Here is an 18,883-nt window from a genome sequence, read left to right on the forward strand (position 1 = left end):
ATGACCCATCACTTAATTCTGAGAAGTCCTGGCCCCGCTGCTGAAGAGAATGAATATCAAAGGGTGTTCTGGAACAGGGCAAGCTGCCTACATTTCCTATAACTGCCGTAAGTATAATAGACCCATACTTCTGTCGCCCCCATTACCACAATAATGTATTTAATTTGCTGTATACACTTTTTAACTAGCTACCTTTCATAAGGCCCACCTGGGGAATCGGCCGCCTTTCCCCCGCACCCCGAGCCCCCTAACCTTCCCTCCCACCGTTCCCTTCCTTTCCTCCCCCACTGGCCCACCTCGAAATCATCGACTAACCTCCTAATGATAATTCAATCGATAAGCTTAACCTCACTCCCCATCCTACCACGACCGCCCCGCTTTTAACCTCTGGAATGCACTGAATAAACAAACACGAAAAACAAGCCGGTGCGTCGCAGGAACGCGGGTTCGGAGGAGGGTGGGCTGTGGGATGGAAGGTGCTCAGAAGCCGCTCTCCTCCTGGGAGACTCCCTATTCGTTCCCAGGCTTTGCGACGGTGGTGACGGACATTATCTAATGAGGATAACCTTCTTCTCCTCGCTGGAGAAGAGAGGGCACAAGCATTTTCCCGCCTAACCGGTACTGGTGCAGACCTGGACACGGAGAAGGTTCATCACACGTGGGAAACGGGTCTTTAGAACTGCGTGAGACCCACGGCGCAACTACAAATGTTAGAGATGCTACCGTGTGTGTGTCTTCATGAGTGTGGTTCTGACTCTTTCCTCCACCCAAATCCCTGTTTTGTAATTGGGAATGAGACATCCTGGCGTGTCTTTCCAACCCTTCCTGTAGTCTTGAGTCCTCATGTTGGCTACAGAGATTGGGGGAACAGGCTGGAGGAGGCATCCTTGCCTTGTAACGCATGCTAATTGAATTAGGCGCCATCATCAGAATGGATTGGCTGTTGCAGCCCATCAGGAAAGTCTAAACCTCCACCGATTTAATTAACTTGACTGAAAATCAGATGAACAGAAAATAAAACTATCATTAGGAGCAATTAGTGACTACTTAAACATACTGCTGCCAACCAGTTTGTAAATAAACTAGCAGTCGCTGAAAAATTAAGTCAGAATTAATCAGAAGGGGGAAGAGGAGAACACGGGCAATAGAAAGATCTAGGTACACATATGTGGGTACTCGTGTGTATGTGTCGTACATACATTTACATGCTTAAAGATATGTGAATGGACACACGCACATGATTTGTTTTTAAAACTTTCAAAAATTCAGAGCTGCGCAGGACAGTGTGGAAGCCACCAGCCACCTGTGGCTAGTGAGTATTTGACATGTGTCCAGTCCAAACTAACATGTGGTGTCAGTGTGAAACATATTAGACTTCAAAAACCAAGGACAAAAAAAAAAAAAAAGGTAAAATCTCACTGATAGTGGCTTTCCAGTGATGTCGTGTCAGATTGATAATATTTTGACTATCTTAGGTTGAACAAAAAATATCGTTAAACATAATTGTCTGGGTTTTTCTCTTCACCTTTTACAAAATGTAGCTATTAGAAAACTTAAAATTCCCTATGGGGCTCACTTTGTGTTTCTATTAGACAGTGTTACTTTAAGAGAGGGGTGTGTTTGGGTTGGGGGAACGGGGGATGGGCCTTTCCTTCTTGTTGATACATAAGAGTCTGGAACTTCATAAAGACTGATAACCTTTCCTCAAATTCTTCTTCGTAGGCGAATCAACTTACCTGCACCCTTCCCTTCCTTACCCAGTGTAGGGCAATAGAGAAATAACACTTTAAAAAGCTCCACATGTCCTAATTACTTCTTCCTGCCTTCTTAAGTTCTTCAAAAAGATACTGCTCTTAAAAAAGATGATCACCCAACTGCCTGACTCACGAACTCAACCTGGAAATTTTGCCGTCACCTACCTGGCAAGTTCAGGGCGATTTTCCAGTACTCTCTAGGCGGGGCGTCTAACACCCTCTGGGTCTTTCACCCTAAGCACCGCCCGTAGCAGCAGCCCCCCGATGGCCTGGGAGCATCCAGAGAATGTTCGCAGAAGTGACCCCGGGACTTGGCTGAAGGCCCTGGCTCTTGGCACTCACCTGGACATGGAAGCGTTGACAGTCAGAGCTGTGGGGTAGGGATGACGGAATCCTCCTGTCGTGATTGGATACACGGGCTGACCTTGCCTACAAAGAGGGGGGTACCAAGTGAGAGAGTGCAAACCAGGGTGGGGGGTAGGGCCAGGAAAAAGAAGAAAAAGGAGAAGTTCTCTCTGCACAGTAAGCTTTATTCTCATTTGATCAGAACAAAAATCTTGGGGATTGTACAGGAAGGATCAAAGGGAAGAAACACAGAACAATTTGAATGCCATAAATCTGATAGGAATGGCTAATTAAATTTTATAACCTTTGCTTATGTCAATAGAGACCCTCTCCCCAAGCTGAAACTAGGTGTTTTGTTGTAATAATTAAAGGCGAAGTCTCACTTGCTTTAATGGAGCCATCACACTAATTGAGGGTTACACATCCAAAGGAAAACAATAATGAATGTAAATTTATACCAAAATAAAGTACAGTGAATCAAAGGACTTCAGTTGCGCTTTGGGCCTCTTTCGGTATTTAGATCTCGGTGAGAAAACATTAAATTAACAGAGCTTAATTTGTAGCCTTTTGTCAAATTAACAAGTGTTGACAAGAGTTACCGGGGGGGAGAGTCCCCAAGAAGAATTGTGGGTAACCAATAGACAATCACACCTCATTACAATAATTAAAAAATACAGCAACATGCAAAATAGCATCCTCATGAAAGACACAACTTTTCCTGACAGAGGGCTGTATGAGTTGGCTATTCCTTTTTATCTCGCCTTCAAATATCTCCCCATCAGCTGAATGGAGCAAGCGATGACTGAGAACTATCGGAGGCACGGCCCCACCCAATGAAGAAGAAATAGGACACACTCCTGCCTACGTCTACCCTCCCTAACAAAACTAAGGAGGAAAAAAATAAACATAAACTACACCCCAGGTTGGCGTTTAGTACAGCTACTGCATAAGACAAGTTGTTTTTTTAAAAAAGAATGTAAAATATGCTCCACTAGAGAGTGAGGATACAGCTGGGGGAGGCAGGTGAACCATGCCAAAACTGTATCTTCTGCAAGGCTATGAAAGGATGTCTTTCCCAAGACCCAAACTTGAGAGTTTTACCAAGATTTATTCCTGCTTAAGATTCAACAAATTGTCCTGTGTTTTTTAAAGAGTAGAGATCACTGATAAACATGGGGAAATACAACACAAAAGCATGCCATTGTAAGACACACATTACACGCATGCACACGAACGCACACAAACATGGTATGCTGATGCATTAAAGGCCTTTCTGCTCTGATTTTAGAGCACATTTTTTTTTTTAAGTTGTCTAGGGAAGGTTAAATGGATGGTACTGAAAAGGCAAGAGCAGGTGATAGGAAGACAAATCGTAAAAGGCAGTTTGATGTTTTGGGCACTGCCTGGAATGAGAGCTGACATTCAGGAAGGCTTCCTATGCAGGAGTGAGGACTCCAACTGCCCCCCTCTCCACCTTCCGCCCCATAATTAGGTGAAGCACTCAATGTGCAAAGGATCTCAGAGAGATGCTGGTTGGATAACATGGAACTTCTCAATAGACACAAATTTCCACAGTGGCTGTCAATTTCGGGAGCAATGGTTGGGATGGGTGTGGAGTTATAACCCCCGACTCCCACCCCTGGATTTCAAAGCTAGGCTATGCCTGTTGCCACCTGCCTGCTGCCTCAGTACAACAGCAAGACTCCAGTTTGGGCTGCCACCACCAGCAGAAGAGCCATGATCAGCTTCCCAGTAGAGAAGCGCTCAGAGTCTCCTGCAGTCCCCAAGTACCTTAAGGGTACTGTCGTTCACAGAGAGGAACCTAGAGCTTCTGGGGGACCACCGGTTCAGAATGCTAAGTATCAGTAGCCCCCGACCCACCCCCATCATCCATCTGAATGGCTACTGCCTTGCCTGCTTTCCCACAGGGCATTTCAGCAAGCATCTTCCCCACGACCCCCACCCACGGCCCTTCCTCACCAGCCCTGTCTTCTAAACACACACACATACATGCACCGAATAAATAATAAGCATGCCCATGTAAGAAACAAAAAGGAAATTAAAAAATGGAACTCCTTACTGTGGTACTAACCATCCTAGCGGATGGGGGATTTGTCCTACGGTGCCGGGCGAGAGTGGGTAATACGGAGATATATCTGGAGGGTGCGGAGGCCGTGGGATTCCTGAGAGAAGAAGCAGCATTTTAGGTACAAGAGAGGGAGGGAAGGAAAGAGAAACTGTCAGGTGATGGGAACAGGGGAAGGATAAAGGGAGACGTTGCCTCTGTAATCCTAGCATAAGGTTCTTTGCATGATTGTGAACCTAAGACTTGTCGGTAAGTTTCATGTCATTATCCCTCTGCCCCAGTTTGAAAAATTGCTTTCTCTCCTTCCAGACAGATCGTACACTGGCTCAACGCAGGCAAACTCAGAAAATGCCAACTTGGGTATTTTCTGCCTTAGTGATTGGTGTGATCATTTGAACTGGAAAAAAAAAATCTGAAGGGCTTGGCACATAGTAGGTGATCAAGTAACATTAAACCCCTCTGTCCTCACAGCTTGTCCTTTCCTTCCTTTTAATTCTAATGACTTCCCTGCCTGAGAGTTACTCCTCTGGTTTCTAACATACTTTTTGAGTTAAGGCTTTTAGAAAGTTTACCCTTGCCTTCTTTCAAAAAAATTAACCCCGCTAAAATGTGTCAAGTCCATCTTGAAGATGAGCTGTAGGAGAATTCGCCCAGTGCCTCGGCATCTCGTCCAAGGCAGGATCTGAACTGAACAGACCAGACGCTGGAGGCCTGCTATACCCAGTTCTAGAAGCTGGTCTTCTAGAGGACGGAGTCACCTGTGTGAATCAACCCCACCCAGTGTCTGGCACTGCTGTACCACAGGGGCTGAGAACCTTCACGTGACACACAGGAGTGAATTCTGAAGGCCCAAGCCACTGCACACACGTTAATTCCCTAGGAACACATCCTGCAATCGGTTCTTAGAAAAGCAAAAGGGCTGGTTGCATCTTGGACCCAGAGGAGAAGACCTATGCAGCTCAAGTGGGAAACAAAACCATCAATTCCTCAGTATTGAAGGGAACGAGCTGCGTGTTCCTGGATGAAAACTATTTCATTTTTTTAAAAAATTCATTCAGGAAGCGTTCAATCTGTAAATTAAGCCTCCCTGGGTGACATTTGCAGGCAGATATCACTTTCTCTCTATTACAAAAACCAAACAGATTAGCTGGGCTTGGACCCTACACCAAGCCATGCACACACTTGAAAGAATGTTCGCAGAGGAAAAGTAAACAGTCCGCAGACGTTAATCATATGTTTTACGATAACCATTTAAAAGCTATTCCCTGTACTACCATTATTTAAATGAGACGCTGAGGCTGCCATTCACTCGCAAAGCCTGGGGCCGGCTGGCGGCCTCCTCCAGCCATCCAAGCGCCAGGCTCGGTCCCCCACCAGCACAAAGCGGGCTCAGAAGCTGGTGAAAACCAGCCGATGTGTGGCTTCATTCAGGGACAGCAAAGGCCGCCCGAACAGGCAGTCCACCTCAGCCCAGCCCCAAACAATTCCCTCTGACAAACTGACAGGAAATAGCCATTCCAAATCCATTCTTCTAATTAATTAGCTGGGAAGAGAACCAAACCCCAGCCAGTGTACCACCCAGCCGGAAAGATACACCCTGGCCTTACTGTTCTCCCAACACCACCACACCTTGTTTTAAATCTTGCTGTAGGGGAGCTCAAAGTAACCCCACCTTCTCTCTCTCTCTCCTCTTTGGGGAAAAAGGGTGTGGGATGGAAAGTGGGCGGGACAAGTGGAAAAGCTGGAGTAATGTGGCAGCTTCTGCCTGTGATGCTATTGGTCATTTCATGACGCAATGAGGAAACCATCTTGGACTTGGGGTTTCCCATCTGTAAAATGGGCTCGATAATAACTACCCAGGATATCGCAGGGGAGGAAGAGCCCAAATAATCAGCAAAGAGAATGCATAACCCAGCAACGCAGTCTCTTGAGGCTACACCAAGTCATCGTCAAGTGACTTTAGCCACAAGGGAACTGGGGCTTCAGGGAACGACACGGTTACGACTCTTACATTCCCAAGGAGCTGAGTAGGAGTCCATGAGATGCCTCCAAAATGATCACTGTCTCTGAGTCCGGGCGAGGCTCTTGGAGTTATAAGCTACTCCTAAAAAACCACTGAGTGACTCACGGTCAGGTTCTCAAGACAGGCCATGCAGGGGTGCTCGGAGGTCTGGAGCACCTCGGCACTTCAGATGGGCTTCTCCACGGGGGAGGAGAAATCCACTCCGTCACCGGGCTCCGGCCTCCCCAGGGAGCTTCCTCTTCAACCCCTAGGAGAGGAACCGGGGCCCCTCCACCACCACCTCCGCCCAGTCCCCAACTCCCCCCACCCCCCAGCACGCTCTCTCTGCGCCCAAGGACGCGGCCTACCTGTTTTGGGGTCTACGTCAGCTGGTAAGTGTGGAGGTGGGTTTCCCGGCGTGAAGTGTTCATTGCTGTACGTGATAAGAGGCGTGAGAGGGTGGACATGGTGAGGGTGCTGCACAACCGGCACTTTGTTCGACTGCGGGGAGGAAGAGAAGAGAGAAGAAGGCTGTCACACCGGTTCCCAGCAGCCCGGGACTGCGGAGCACCGCCTGGGCCCCGCGGGACCCCCAGACCACACCCCCAACCTGGATTTTGTAAGAGGCAATCAACTCCGCCCGCTGCCCTGGCCCCGATCCGTGCACTGAAATAACAGACACTTGTAATTCTGCTCTCTGGGTAGGTACACCTCAGTCTCTACCTCCCCGCTGAGCCTGCCTTTTAAAATACCTTCGCCGCCACCACCCCGTCAAGGAGCCCAAGGGTTTGCACTTTTCCCGTCGTCAGCAGGTAAATCGGAAGTGGGGACTTTAATCCCCCAGGCCTACTGTGTTCCTACAGGTGGGGGGCATCTCCTACCCCAGGGCCCCCTGGGAGGGACCTGCAGGAGGCTGGCAGCCTTCCCAGTGGACTGGCTAGAAAAACCTTCCGTTACAAGAAACCTGGCAGGGCCTTAATCCCACGCACCCAGCCTCCTTATCCATCACCCCAGGTTCCGAAGCCCTCCCAGTCCCCTTAGAACCAGTGGGCACGCTACAATCCTTCGCAGACAGTAGGGAAGAAAAGCCCCACGAGTGGTCTGGTTGGGAGTGTGAACTTTACCAGAAAGCTCTAAACTGCCAAGCAAGCACCTGCACATTTTATGCAGATTACAGCAGCCCCGGTTCATTAGGAATCTCATTAGGAAGTCATGGGGAACGCTAACAAATTAACTGGATGATGATGAATTGGGCTAGTAAAAGGTATGCATTTTAGAAACGGACAGTTCTGGAAAACAAAGTCCAGGCATTTTTCTGTTTGGGAAGTGTTGGTCGCGGGAGACAAGCAGGAAAAAAAAGGAAAAGCATTTTAAAGATTTTTCTAGTTGCTATGACCAGACCTTCCCAGATTATCCTCCTCTCATTCCCCTCACCCTACTTGCAACCCACCCCATCCCCCCTCCACTACACGATGCTGTAACTCAGCCCTGCGAGATCACAAAGAAAAAATTAAGCTGAAACAAGTGAACTACTGGGCCATTTACTGAGAGTAATCCAATTGCAAAAAACCCTATTCCCAAAAGAGGATTTTCACTAAAATCCTACAACAGGGACATTTAACCAGATTAGGTACCAGCGAAGATAAAGAGGCTAGTATTAGATGATGAATGGATTAGAGTCAAGTTTCATTTCAGAACGTGTCTTCATTTCCTTTTATTACTTTTAGGAAGGCACAACTTGCATTAACATCAAGGAAAAGGAACTGCATTAAAAGAAAAGAAGCAGGTTCCAGTGCTGCCCACTAGTGCCTCTCCAGTTCAGGGACCAGCAAGCAGTTGGTTCCCTCTGTTTTTCTTTTTGTCCCTTTTATTTTAAATGGGTGAAGAAGGGGTGTAATATAGTTAAGAGTATTTCTCACCACAGTTAATTGTGGGGAAGGCACTTTCAAAGGTGCTTCTAACTTTTTCATGGGTATGTTTGGAAAGAAAAATATGGCTTTCCTAGATGCTCCCGGAAAAACCACAGAAAGTCGTCAACCCTCCCAACAGCCGGGTTTCATGATGCCTATAAACAACTGGACACTTTCACAGAAAGAGGCTAGCAAGCTGCTCATAGGAGCCGTGTATTGCGAATTGTCATTTTGCAATCAAAACACTGAAATTAAAAGCACCCAGTAACACCTCCTTCGTCAGCAGCCACGAAGGCCTGGACGTGGCCAAAGCCAGCAGGGTGAGCAGCAGCTGCTCCAAGGCCAGCTCCAGCGACTCAGGGACTTGCACTGAGGATGCTTTTAGGAACCATTTTTGTTTAGGACAGCTTGAAAAACAACCCACAAATCAGCTCCCCACCGTGTGTTGGGATGGAGAGAGAAACGAGCAAAGAATAAACATATCAGATGGCGTGGAGACCACTAGGAGGAAAGGACTGTTGTTACCTTCTACAAGTTTTCTATCTAGTTGGAAAGATACACACATACTGAAATGAAAGAAACAGACCAATCTCAGACAGTTTAAAATAAGTGCAAAAAACCTGTGGGGCAGTGGAAAGAACTGCAGACAGCCCGGGGAGGGAAGACTGTCGCTTAGGAGTTGCAGGACTTCTGGGGAACAGGACCCCCACAAACAATGCAAGGAAGCAAATGTATAAACCTGTGATAGGAAAAGGGCAGCGAAACCCGCAATTCTCAGCTCTGGTTGAGTCAAGAATCTCTCAGGATGCTTATCCCAAACTCGGATCCCTCAAACTAAGAAATCTCTCAGTAGGGGCCTGATTCAGTAGCTCTGGGCTCAGGACCCAGTGGCTCTTCTGTTCAGCCATGACCCCTAGGCCAGAGAACCATGAGGTCCCAGGCAAGCACACCTGTTAGGAGACTCGAGTCCTATCATGAATCAAGTCCTAGTTCTGAGAGAACCATGGAAAGGGCTTAATACAAAACCTATCACACGGTAAGCACCAGAATGCTGGTTCATTATTACTGCTATTTTTATCGTCTGATGGCACGGTTCTGCTTTGCAGATCAGAAGTGCAAACTCCATGGCTGTTTTCCAAGCAGGAAATAATGCTGGGGAGGCTCTCTTTCTCTACTTATCTGTCCAAGGATGAAGACAGCATTTGGGTACCAGTGATGTTCACAGGGTGTGTGAGAAAAATCATTTCTCCCTCTTTCTCTTAGGAATAGGTATGGAGAGGATTCCAACAAAAGTTGGACACTTATTCTAATTGCCATCACTTGTGTATTAGTTTGCACACCTGAGCCAACTAGCCAACTAGTTTTTTCCTGTGCAGTCAAAACCCTGTACATGGTGTGGGGGGTGGGGTTGCTCAGAGGTGGGTGAAGGGATTTGAAGTTTTAATTGCTGCCTGGCTTTGATGGAGATACCAGGGAATAGGGCCCTGCTGGCACATGGATCTGTTTTCTGATGGGGCTGCATGCCATGCAGGTCCCTAGAAATAATACAAGCACACATCCCCCCAGGGTGACTGGTCCCCAAGCAAGCAATGGTCATACATGCAGAAGCCAGGGCCTGACTGCCACTCCCATCAAAACTGCCTGTACGTGGACCGCTTTTATGATGGGAGGATATCCTTCTAGAAAATGCCCATGTCTCTCCAGCCTCAGAATCCCACAGTTCTTTCTGTCCACGCCACATTATGTCCATTGCTGGGGTCAGGATATATCTTTCTTGGTCCCATCATAGCTAAGTCCCTTAAGGACAAAGACTGTGTCCTGTAGAACTTGTGTCCCCTCTAACGCCCACAGCCTGTGGGAGCGGTGAGCACAGTTTCACGAGCAGCACCAGAACCATCAAATTGCAACTACAAGCATTAGGAGAAGAGAAGGCTAGAGCCGGTCTCACGGCTTCGTTGCAGTGAACGGCAGCGCACTTGAACGGAGTCTGCGCAGAATCACAGAACACAGCTGGGGGGACGCCTTCAGGAAACATCCAGTCTGACACCTTGCTATAATAGTGTCCTATTTCAGAGCCCAGCAGCCTGCACACGGTGACCAAGAGTGGAGTCACAGAATTTCAGGAAGACCTGGGCTTAACTCCTACGTCACCAGTCCAGCTGTGGAGCTTCCTGCAGGCCCGTTTCTGTCCAGGCAGACTCCAGATGAGGACCGTGTCTCTCTACAGGGGACGTCATGAAAATTGAAAGAGATCATGCCTGCCACGTGTGTGTGAGCACAGGGCCTGGCACACCTGCAGACGCAGTACAAAGATCCCTGAAAAAATAACAGTCCACTGAGCACTAATGAGGAGGGCCCAGGGAGGGCGAAGTTTGCCCCCTCCAGTCTCTTCCAGTTAAACCCAGAGTGGGGACTGCAGTCACAGACCGCACTCCGTACTGCAAAGGCAGAGATGCGCCGTGCGGGGCAAGAGTGCTGTGGGCGTTAAGTGGCCACCCTTCCTCAGGTGCATGGCCTTCCTAAAAAGGTGATGTTTAGTTACTAAATGCATTTTATTATGTCTTCTGGGAAAACCCTGACTTTATTATGCTGATAAGTAAGACGGCCACAGAAGAGTTGAAAGTTAAGTATGCGCAGCTGGAGATGACCATGGTCCTTCCAGAGTCAAGGCGAGGGCTCTGGAGTAGGAGCTGATACAAACAAAACAAGGAACAACCACCCAGAGGCAATTTCCCTTTCTCGACAAACAGCTTTCACGTCTTTAAAGGGGTCTTTAAGGACAGCGTTCAACACTGTACCACCCCAAAAAAATTCAGATGTGGAAAGTTCCTTTGGTAGGGGAGGGACATGGACAACCTTCTAGAAATGCGTCCCGGAAATCTAAATTAAAGTGACCACCTCCTCTGAGAGTGTTGGTGGGGTAAATAGCCTGAAATATGTATCTCCTCCCCCTTTTATCTTTTCACAGAGTCCAGTGTTCAAGGCAAACTGTCACGTAAAACCAGGTACCTCTTAGGTACGTGCTCTATCTAAACATTAAATGTGTCTTCAAAACTACCTGGGGCTGCGAAATCGTCATTACCTCCAGGCACAGCTAACTAAAGTTCAAGGCTGTGAGAGGAGGAGTCCCAGGAGGCTGGATGGAGACCTTAAGTTACTGGTAGTGAGGCCTTGAGAAGCACGATGGGCACGAGGAATCTCTGAGCCACAAACACAGCAGACATTCGTGAAGTAGTCCACATAAGTTCAGGGGGTTATGCCCTGGTCGCCCACACACCCCAGAACCTTCCGTGCCTGAAACTCACCCTGAGGGTCACTCAGGAGCCCTCGTGACTGAGCACACTCACTGCTATTCCTGAAGCTCTGTGCCCCACACCGGTGCAGTTCACGACTGCCACGTTTAATGGCGCGTGGCCTCTGTGCTGCATGGAGCAGGCTTCAGTAAGTCCTTGCAGCCAACCTATGAAGTGGCTGCGCTGGTTATGAGCTCCACACAGCAGATGAGGACACCTGCCCCAGGTCACAGGCCTTGCACGCTCACCTGTCTGCCTCCACCTCCCACTACTGTCTGCAGAGACGGGTCCCGGGATGGAGTTCGCTGCCAGGCCGAGCCAGTGAGTTGCCCGCAATGAGCTCAGCCTGGGCCAGCCTTCCCAACTGATACAGATGCTTCCAAACTCACACCGACCAGTCTCTGGAACCTAGACTAGTTCAGCAAACAACGCCCACCCTCAAGCCCCCCCCAGTTAGGAGTAGCTCAGGGCTCCCTGCCTTGCCAGAGGGCACCAAGTGTCTTTTAGCAGGGATTTTACGGCCTGGATGGCATGATTATGGAGGGAGGGGTGTGAAACACTGAGTGGGATGTTTCTGCTTCTCAAATACAGACACAAGCAATTTTAGGGCCCCGTAGGATTCTGGTGATCTAGGTGGTCAATCCCGGCAGAAAAGAAAAAGATAAAACCCCGAACTTATTAAATGAAGTAAACAACAGCTATGTAAAAGGAACCCAAATCCTCCTTTGACTTTAAATCTTCGTGAAGGCTTTATGCTTCCTACCTGGAGAAATGGCTGTTACCCAAAGCGAAGCCTTCCCTGCTTCTGTTCATCCAGTTCTATGGTTTTTGAGCACTGAATAGTTAAATTAGAAAGAAAGGGTCCTTTAACAGCCCTCAAGGCACACAAAGCCTTTCCACCCAAAGTATTCAGCCCACTACAGTGGGAGGGAGTGGGGTGGGGGCGCCCCCTGTGGCTGACCTTCGACCCCTGGAGAACCCTCAAGCACGGTGTTCTGCGACTTGGCCCTGCCACCCTCATGGCCGGGCGCCCACACACCCATCCACCACCAAAGGCCGCTTACAGTTGGGAACCTGGCAAGTCAAAGAGTGATTCAGGCACTTCTAGATCCCCCTGCCAGCCTCCTCTCACCCCAATCCCTCAACCTTCTGTAACTGCGGGGATCCCGAAGGGAATGAAAGCTCACCATTCACCTCGCAACCTATTAATCAACAGACGTTGAAAACAAATAGAGCCGTGGCTCGCCCTGGCCTCTCCGCTGGCCCTCCTCTTCAATACTCCCCCATTGCTTAGCCTTTCTGCAGAAGAAAAATGGGGCCACAGAGTGCCTTTACGAGCCCAGCACAATAAAACAAAAGCAGCACAGAGGAGCATTTGTCAGCCTTCTCCCCTCCTGGGGTGGATACAGAGGGTATTCGGTGTCTCAGATCACCGGCCCTCCCAGGCTCTGAAAGCAACGTCAGGAAGGGACACCGTTCACCCCAGGTTTGCGCTGAAAAACGGGTTGATGGCTCATCTCTACACGTTTTCTCCAGATGCTGCTTACCACGGCTGCCCCAAGGCCAACGGCGACTGGCGAGACGTTAGATGTTGCACATCACCAGGGCCGTGGAACGATGGTGCTGGGGGGGGGGGGGGGATGCAGAGGGGCTGTTTCTTACTCTTCAACAACCCTCTTGGTGACTCAACTAGTCCTATTTTCTGGGACTATGAACCAAAGTGGAAGGGTCAGCGATGGTAACCTTTCTGCCTCGACAACCCACTGCACTAATGATTAGCCACCACTTCTGTTGCTGGGATGATGACATCAAGCACAGCCCGGAGCCAGGCCTGCACACACAGCCCGACGTATCTGCTGAGCACCTCGCTATCCTGTCTGTAAACCTCCTACATGTCCGGAAGGGAAGGGTGGTGGGCAGACGCTTCCACTGTGGCCCGAAGGGGTGCTTTCCACCCTTTACTCAGCCCCACTCTCCTCACAGCTGTCTGAAGCCCAGGCAGGGAGAGCCCACCTAACACAGGGGATGTTCGTGGTCCGACACTGCCCCCTCTGTCTAAGGCCCTGCACCCAGCTAAGGGTGCACTGTTTCCTGGGGCAAGACTTCTGCATGTTGGAAATAATACATAGAGCTAAAAATGGTTCGAGTTTTGCTTGGAGAAATGAGGTGGTTAAGAGAAAGGAGGTCTGTCTGTGAGATGCAGAAAAGAAACACCCCTAACCCCAGCGACTGCAGTCCCCAGTCTACATCACCTGGCCCCAGTCACGTGCCCACAAGGCTGCAAAGACACAGCTTCCACAGCCCGCCGGAGCCTGGCACTCAGGGCGCTGCTTATTTGTTTTGTGAATTACCAATGGCTGACTATTTCTTACCCCTCTGCCCCCCAACCTCGTCCCTCTCTGGAATCAAATCCATTTAGACAGCAAGAAGAGGAAGAGAGAAGATTCTTCCTGCGAAATTCTGCCGACTTATGGTTCCTCATGAACTCACACAGGCATTGAAATTCTTCGTGTGGGGAAATGACTGAACTGGGCAGGCAGGGAGAGAATCAGTGTGCAGCCAGTTTTCATCCAAATTCTCACACATGCATGCATACACATGGAACTAACGCAAACCATCCTAAGCCTTTGACCTTTTGGGGTTTTTTTTTTTGTGGGGGTGGTGCCTTCTGTAATATAACAACCTAGCTGGTTACACACCAAACAGACTGCCAAGCATTAAGGGTCAATCGAGGGGGCCAAATTCAGCTCTTCGTAATGACCTTTTCTTAATCCCCCAAATGGAGGAGGGGAGGGCAGGAGCAGGACTGGAGGTGTCAGGGTGGGGAGTGGGCACACGAAGGGGAACATTTAAACCCTGAAAATCAAGATGTGCTCCAGCTGCCCGGCTTTGTGAGCGTCGCAGCCAAGGCCTGGCCCCGGCAAAGCTGTGCTTTCACAGGCTCTTGAACAATTACTTCCAGTTAAGTTCATTAAACATAATTTATTTCCACTCATTCTCATTTATTTTCCAATAAAAAGAAAGCCTCCCATTGTGCTTCTCCCAACTAACCTTTAAAGCACTTGCGAGCTTTAAGTCTTGGCCCGCCCGGTCCAGGCTCGCCCCTGACCAGGCAGTTCCCAGTGTTTTCTTCCTGCCGGCCTCCCTCCAGGAGCAGGTCATGGAATCCCGGAGGTCAGAGTGGCGGTGGGGGGTGGGGGGTGGGGTTGCGACAGCACAAGAGGGTCCTCTGACTGTCCTAATCCTCTACCAGGTCTCAGAGATGGACCAGCCACTTTCCCAGGAATCTGCAGCTCCTACCCTCCCGCAAGGTATTTTTCTACTACTTGGGTATTAAATGATTAGCGTTAGCATAATCAATCTTGTTTAAGTGTCCGAGTTTGCAGGGAATGTTTGGGAATTGGGTAAGAGGGTACAGCTGTTCCTAGGAGAGCCAATTTTCAAAACAGCCAGGAATAAAACTAACCTCTTCCACATGAAGAAATCCAAAAGCTCAAATTCAAAACAACTTTTAAGAAAACCATGATTTCCAGACCATCTCCCCCAAAACACAATAACCCCAAATCTAGGGATTCCTAAATATAATGGAAAGGAAATCACCAATTTTGGTTTAGAATAAATTTTAAGTGCATAATGGTTATTACAGCCTGCAGATTTCAAGAAATAAGTAGTGAACAAAATCTGATACTGCCTTTCTAATTTATTTACAGTGAACAGCAACAGGAAAGTGTCTTTTGTACTTCCTAAACACTCTGTGCCTAACTTTTGAATCTAGGCAGTATTTGAAAACCATGCCTGTTAACATGAATCTGGTAAGAGCTCGAGAAATAGTTTCCTTCAGAGAACAGGTACATTTCTCTCTCGTAACAAACAGGTAAACTGAGAAGAGGGATGAACGTTTTCACGCGGCCCCACAGATACAAACGGCCCAAACCTCAGATTCAGCAGGAATTCAGCAAAGATGGACTAGAGGGAAGACGAACGCAAAGGCAAAACTGCCTTGTCCTGCACTATTTTCCCCCCGTTAGTGTCCCGAACATGGCCGTTCTTTAACAGACGTCTATAGCCACCTTAAATGATCACGTCAACAGGAAACGGAGCTATGATGGGGTGAGGAGGACACAATACGACAGTCCCCTCTGACCGCAGCTGACGAAAGTTTAAGGTAACCCAGGCAAAGTTCACTTTAAAAAAATCTTCAAATGTGTGCAGAAGTATGTAATCTGGAGGGCATGTCAGGATTTCGTCACATTCCAAAATATTGCAGAAGGAAAGAATTCCATTACATAGCTCAGCCAGGCCCCCTACCATCCCCAAACCACAAAGGGGAGGTTTCCCTAAAAGTACAAGATTGCAGGCTCTGATGCTTCCAGAAAATGCGGAGGCGGCAGCCTGTTGTGACAATACAAAGATCATAATATCTGTATCATCAGAGTCAGGAATTTACCCTTTCAAAGGGACTCCCTTTCCCATAAGCCATCAAGAATGGAGGTTTATCCCAGCTGCAAAGCAGCGGGACTGCTATGAAGTAACCCAAGTAATTTGAGTAAACAAAGGTCCCGGACCTTTCAGGAATCTGGAAACAGGAGACTATGCTGGGTGGGAAATTTGTGGCAACACAATTGATACATTTGCAGTGCCAGCCTGCACTCTACCCACCACCAATCTTGACAGTTTACACCGTCATACACTGAACTAGAAAGTTGCACAGAAGCCGCAAGGAAGACCCCAGACGTGCATCTGTCATTCCTTCGTGCTCATCTAGAGGACTACCACCGCTTTGTGTTTTGAACATGGCAGAGGATTTAATTCATGATTTTGAAAACATAAGGACTCTTCTAGTCTGTAGTATATTTTATTCCTTCTTCCCCGCAGTATCGGACCTAAGAGCTGACAGAGGGCTGCAAATGTTTCTGTTTGGCCATTTGACAATGAAAAAAAAAAGAAAAAAGTAATAATAAAGACAAGTAAGGACTCACGTCTAAATTCACGAGACTGCCCTTACAGCTTATGGCAAAGGGTCTGACCCAAGAGCTGGACAGAGTATCAAGTATTCTAAGCCGCAGATTGGTGTTGCTTCCTCCTAATCATTAACAGCACAATGGGCTGTCATCAACGTCTTATTCAGGTTTCCAAAACACATTTTATATTAAGTTTACAAAATACAAACACCACAAGCAAGACTGGAGCCCTAAAAGGCCGGCAAGCATCTAAATTTGGAGATTGAAAATAAATACAACTAAAGGCAGAGCAACAGAAAGTTAGCATTAAACATGAAACCAAAATACACAGTTTACACAAGGCCTGCTACTGGAAAAGCCTTATTGCTCAAAAATGTCTCAAGCTTCCAAAGTATGCTCCTCAGACGAGGGAGGGAATGTCATTTTTCCTTCTCTTTCTTCCAGTGGAGCCCACCCTGGTGGGCAAAGGGGAAAAACAGTATTTGTTAGAAGAAATCCCAAATCCCACCGCCCTCTTCCCAGATTCCAGCTCACTAGCACTTGGGGAGCGGGGTCTGCGGTGCCAGAGAACTATCAGGATTCTGACGAAAGTCAAGCTTTCTCTCCTCCCCATCTTTTTTTTTTAACCCTTTCCCCACCTCCCCCCCAAAACTGCTATGTAAAGTACAGTGAAAGGGCACAGCTTGAGTTGACCGTTTATGCTTGTTTTGTTTTTCCTTCCCACCGTCTGAATTAAAAAAAAAAGCACAAAGGCTTAATGGTCAAGACGAGAAGCAAGGACACAGACACACACACAGACACACACAGACACACACACACCCCTCACTACTCACCCAGCAATTCAAATTGAGGTGCCAACCGCCCAACTGCTGGAAGAGAGTGAGTCCCGAGGCCACCGTGCCTCCCTTCCCACTCAAATCTTCCATTCCCACTAAGATGGCATCCCTAGGGTACATAATATCTTTGGTTTTCTTTCTCTCCTCCTCAAAAAAAAAAAAAAAAAAAACTTTCTCTGTACCTTCAAGATGGGACTGGGCCAGCTTTTTTTCTCCTCCCTTATTGCTTTTCTCACTTTTCTTCGTCCTCCCAGCTTCCCCTCCCCTTTAGTCCTTTCACTTAAAGAGCTGGTGGGAAAAAAGCATCTTAAAAGACAGAGATGGCTCCAAATTTCTGCCCTGCTACGTTCAAAATGCCCCATGTTCTCCATCACACTGCCTGCAATTATTTTGTTAATTCTTTCCTTTCCACACACGTCCGTCAGAAACCAAAACCAAAGAAACAAAGACAAAATTAACAATAACAAAAAAGAAACCAAATCATCTAGTTTCACTGGTTGCAGATTAAATTTTTTTAAAAAATTAATGAAAAGAAACTCCTTCTAGTTTATACTCTGAACCACTAGGAAATCCGTGAAGGAAGAGGGAAGGCCCACTTTCCCCAGCCAGCTCAGGGCACCTACGCAGAGTCCCCCTCCCTCACCCGTTACCTGGGGCAGCGGGGACAGAGCTCCCGCTAAGAATAGCTAAGAAATTACGGTCAGCCATGAGGGAAAATGATCAACCAAATGAAGTAGGCAAGCACTTTATCTGCAAGATTGTCAAATCCCTCAAAACAAATTTCTTAGGGAGAGGGCTGCGATGGGTGAGGGGGAGGGAGGCGGAAAGTGTATTTTCTTGTCACAGTGACACTGAGTGACACTTGGTAGGGCCTTGCCTGCCACACGTACACACCCCTCTTTTCCTTCCAGAGTAAGAGACTGTGCCTGAAAGATTTTCAGCTGACCTCTGTGAAAGCAGAAGAAAGTAAGCCTCCTGTGTTCACTGGCATTCCAGTAGTCTGAACGCCAACTTGCTTTCTGACTGTGAGTTTTGTGACAGAGGGGGTGGGGGGAGAGAGAGAGAGGGAGAGATAGGAGAGAAAAGGCAGTCTCTCTATCCCTGAATCCCACCAACCCGACTTACTTTTCCCAGGGCTCTCATAGGATCCAGGGCCGGGTACATCTGTGTGGGTTTAACTTAATTAGAGTTGAGAGAGACAGACATCATAGGCCTGAAATCGTCCTCTTTCCCATGTAGGAGGGGAGTGAGAGAGGGTGTCTGTCTGTTCCAGGAGGAGTTAAAGACAGAAGAAAGTCGCAGAGGACAAAACTCACCGAGAATGCCTTTCTGCCTTTCTGGTCCTCCCCTGCTGCCCCACCGCCCCCAAGTGTTAAATCATTTCACCCTCTTCAAAAGCAAACACACAACTCGGATTTGCATGCAGGTAAGAAAACACCCCTGCCGCCATATGGGATCCTGGGCCTGTGTTGCATGAAGCAAGACCAGTGGCAAAGATTCCGTTTCTTCTGGCTCAGGACACCTAACATACAGGAGATGTTTCTAATTTACCGACCCGACTGCCCAGCTGTATACGTCCAAACCCACAGGGCTGTTTTCATGATGTTGGTCTTTAAGCAATCTGTGAATACACCAGACAAGTTAATAATCTTCATGCCCCCCCCCGAAAACCCCCAAAACTTGGGGACTGGAAGGG

General features: G+C 48.1%; 1 protein-coding gene across 41 annotated transcripts in view; it reads right to left on the bottom strand.

Moving 5' to 3' along the window:
- TCF7L2 (transcription factor 7 like 2) overlaps window positions 1-18,883 on the bottom strand; it is a 190,686-nt gene that overhangs the window by 18,876 nt on the left and 152,927 nt on the right. For 34 of the 41 annotated variants that reach the window (XM_032490895.1, XM_032490900.1, XM_032490899.1 and 31 more), the window contains 3 exons: window positions 6,556-6,688; window positions 4,180-4,282; window positions 2,097-2,183 (listed from right to left, as the gene is read on the bottom strand). In XM_032490895.1, coding sequence (XP_032346786.1) covers window positions 2,097-2,183; window positions 4,180-4,282; window positions 6,556-6,688 — 323 coding nt within the window. The remainder of the gene's footprint in view (window positions 1-2,096; window positions 2,184-4,179; window positions 4,283-6,555; window positions 6,689-18,883) is intronic. The other 7 variants (XM_032490898.1, XM_032490896.1, XM_032490902.1 and 4 more) reach the window with 1 other exon arrangement.

This window comes from Camelus ferus, chromosome 11, assembly GCF_009834535.1.
Source record: "Camelus ferus isolate YT-003-E chromosome 11, BCGSAC_Cfer_1.0, whole genome shotgun sequence".
Lineage (NCBI taxonomy): Eukaryota > Metazoa > Chordata > Mammalia > Artiodactyla > Camelidae > Camelus > Camelus ferus.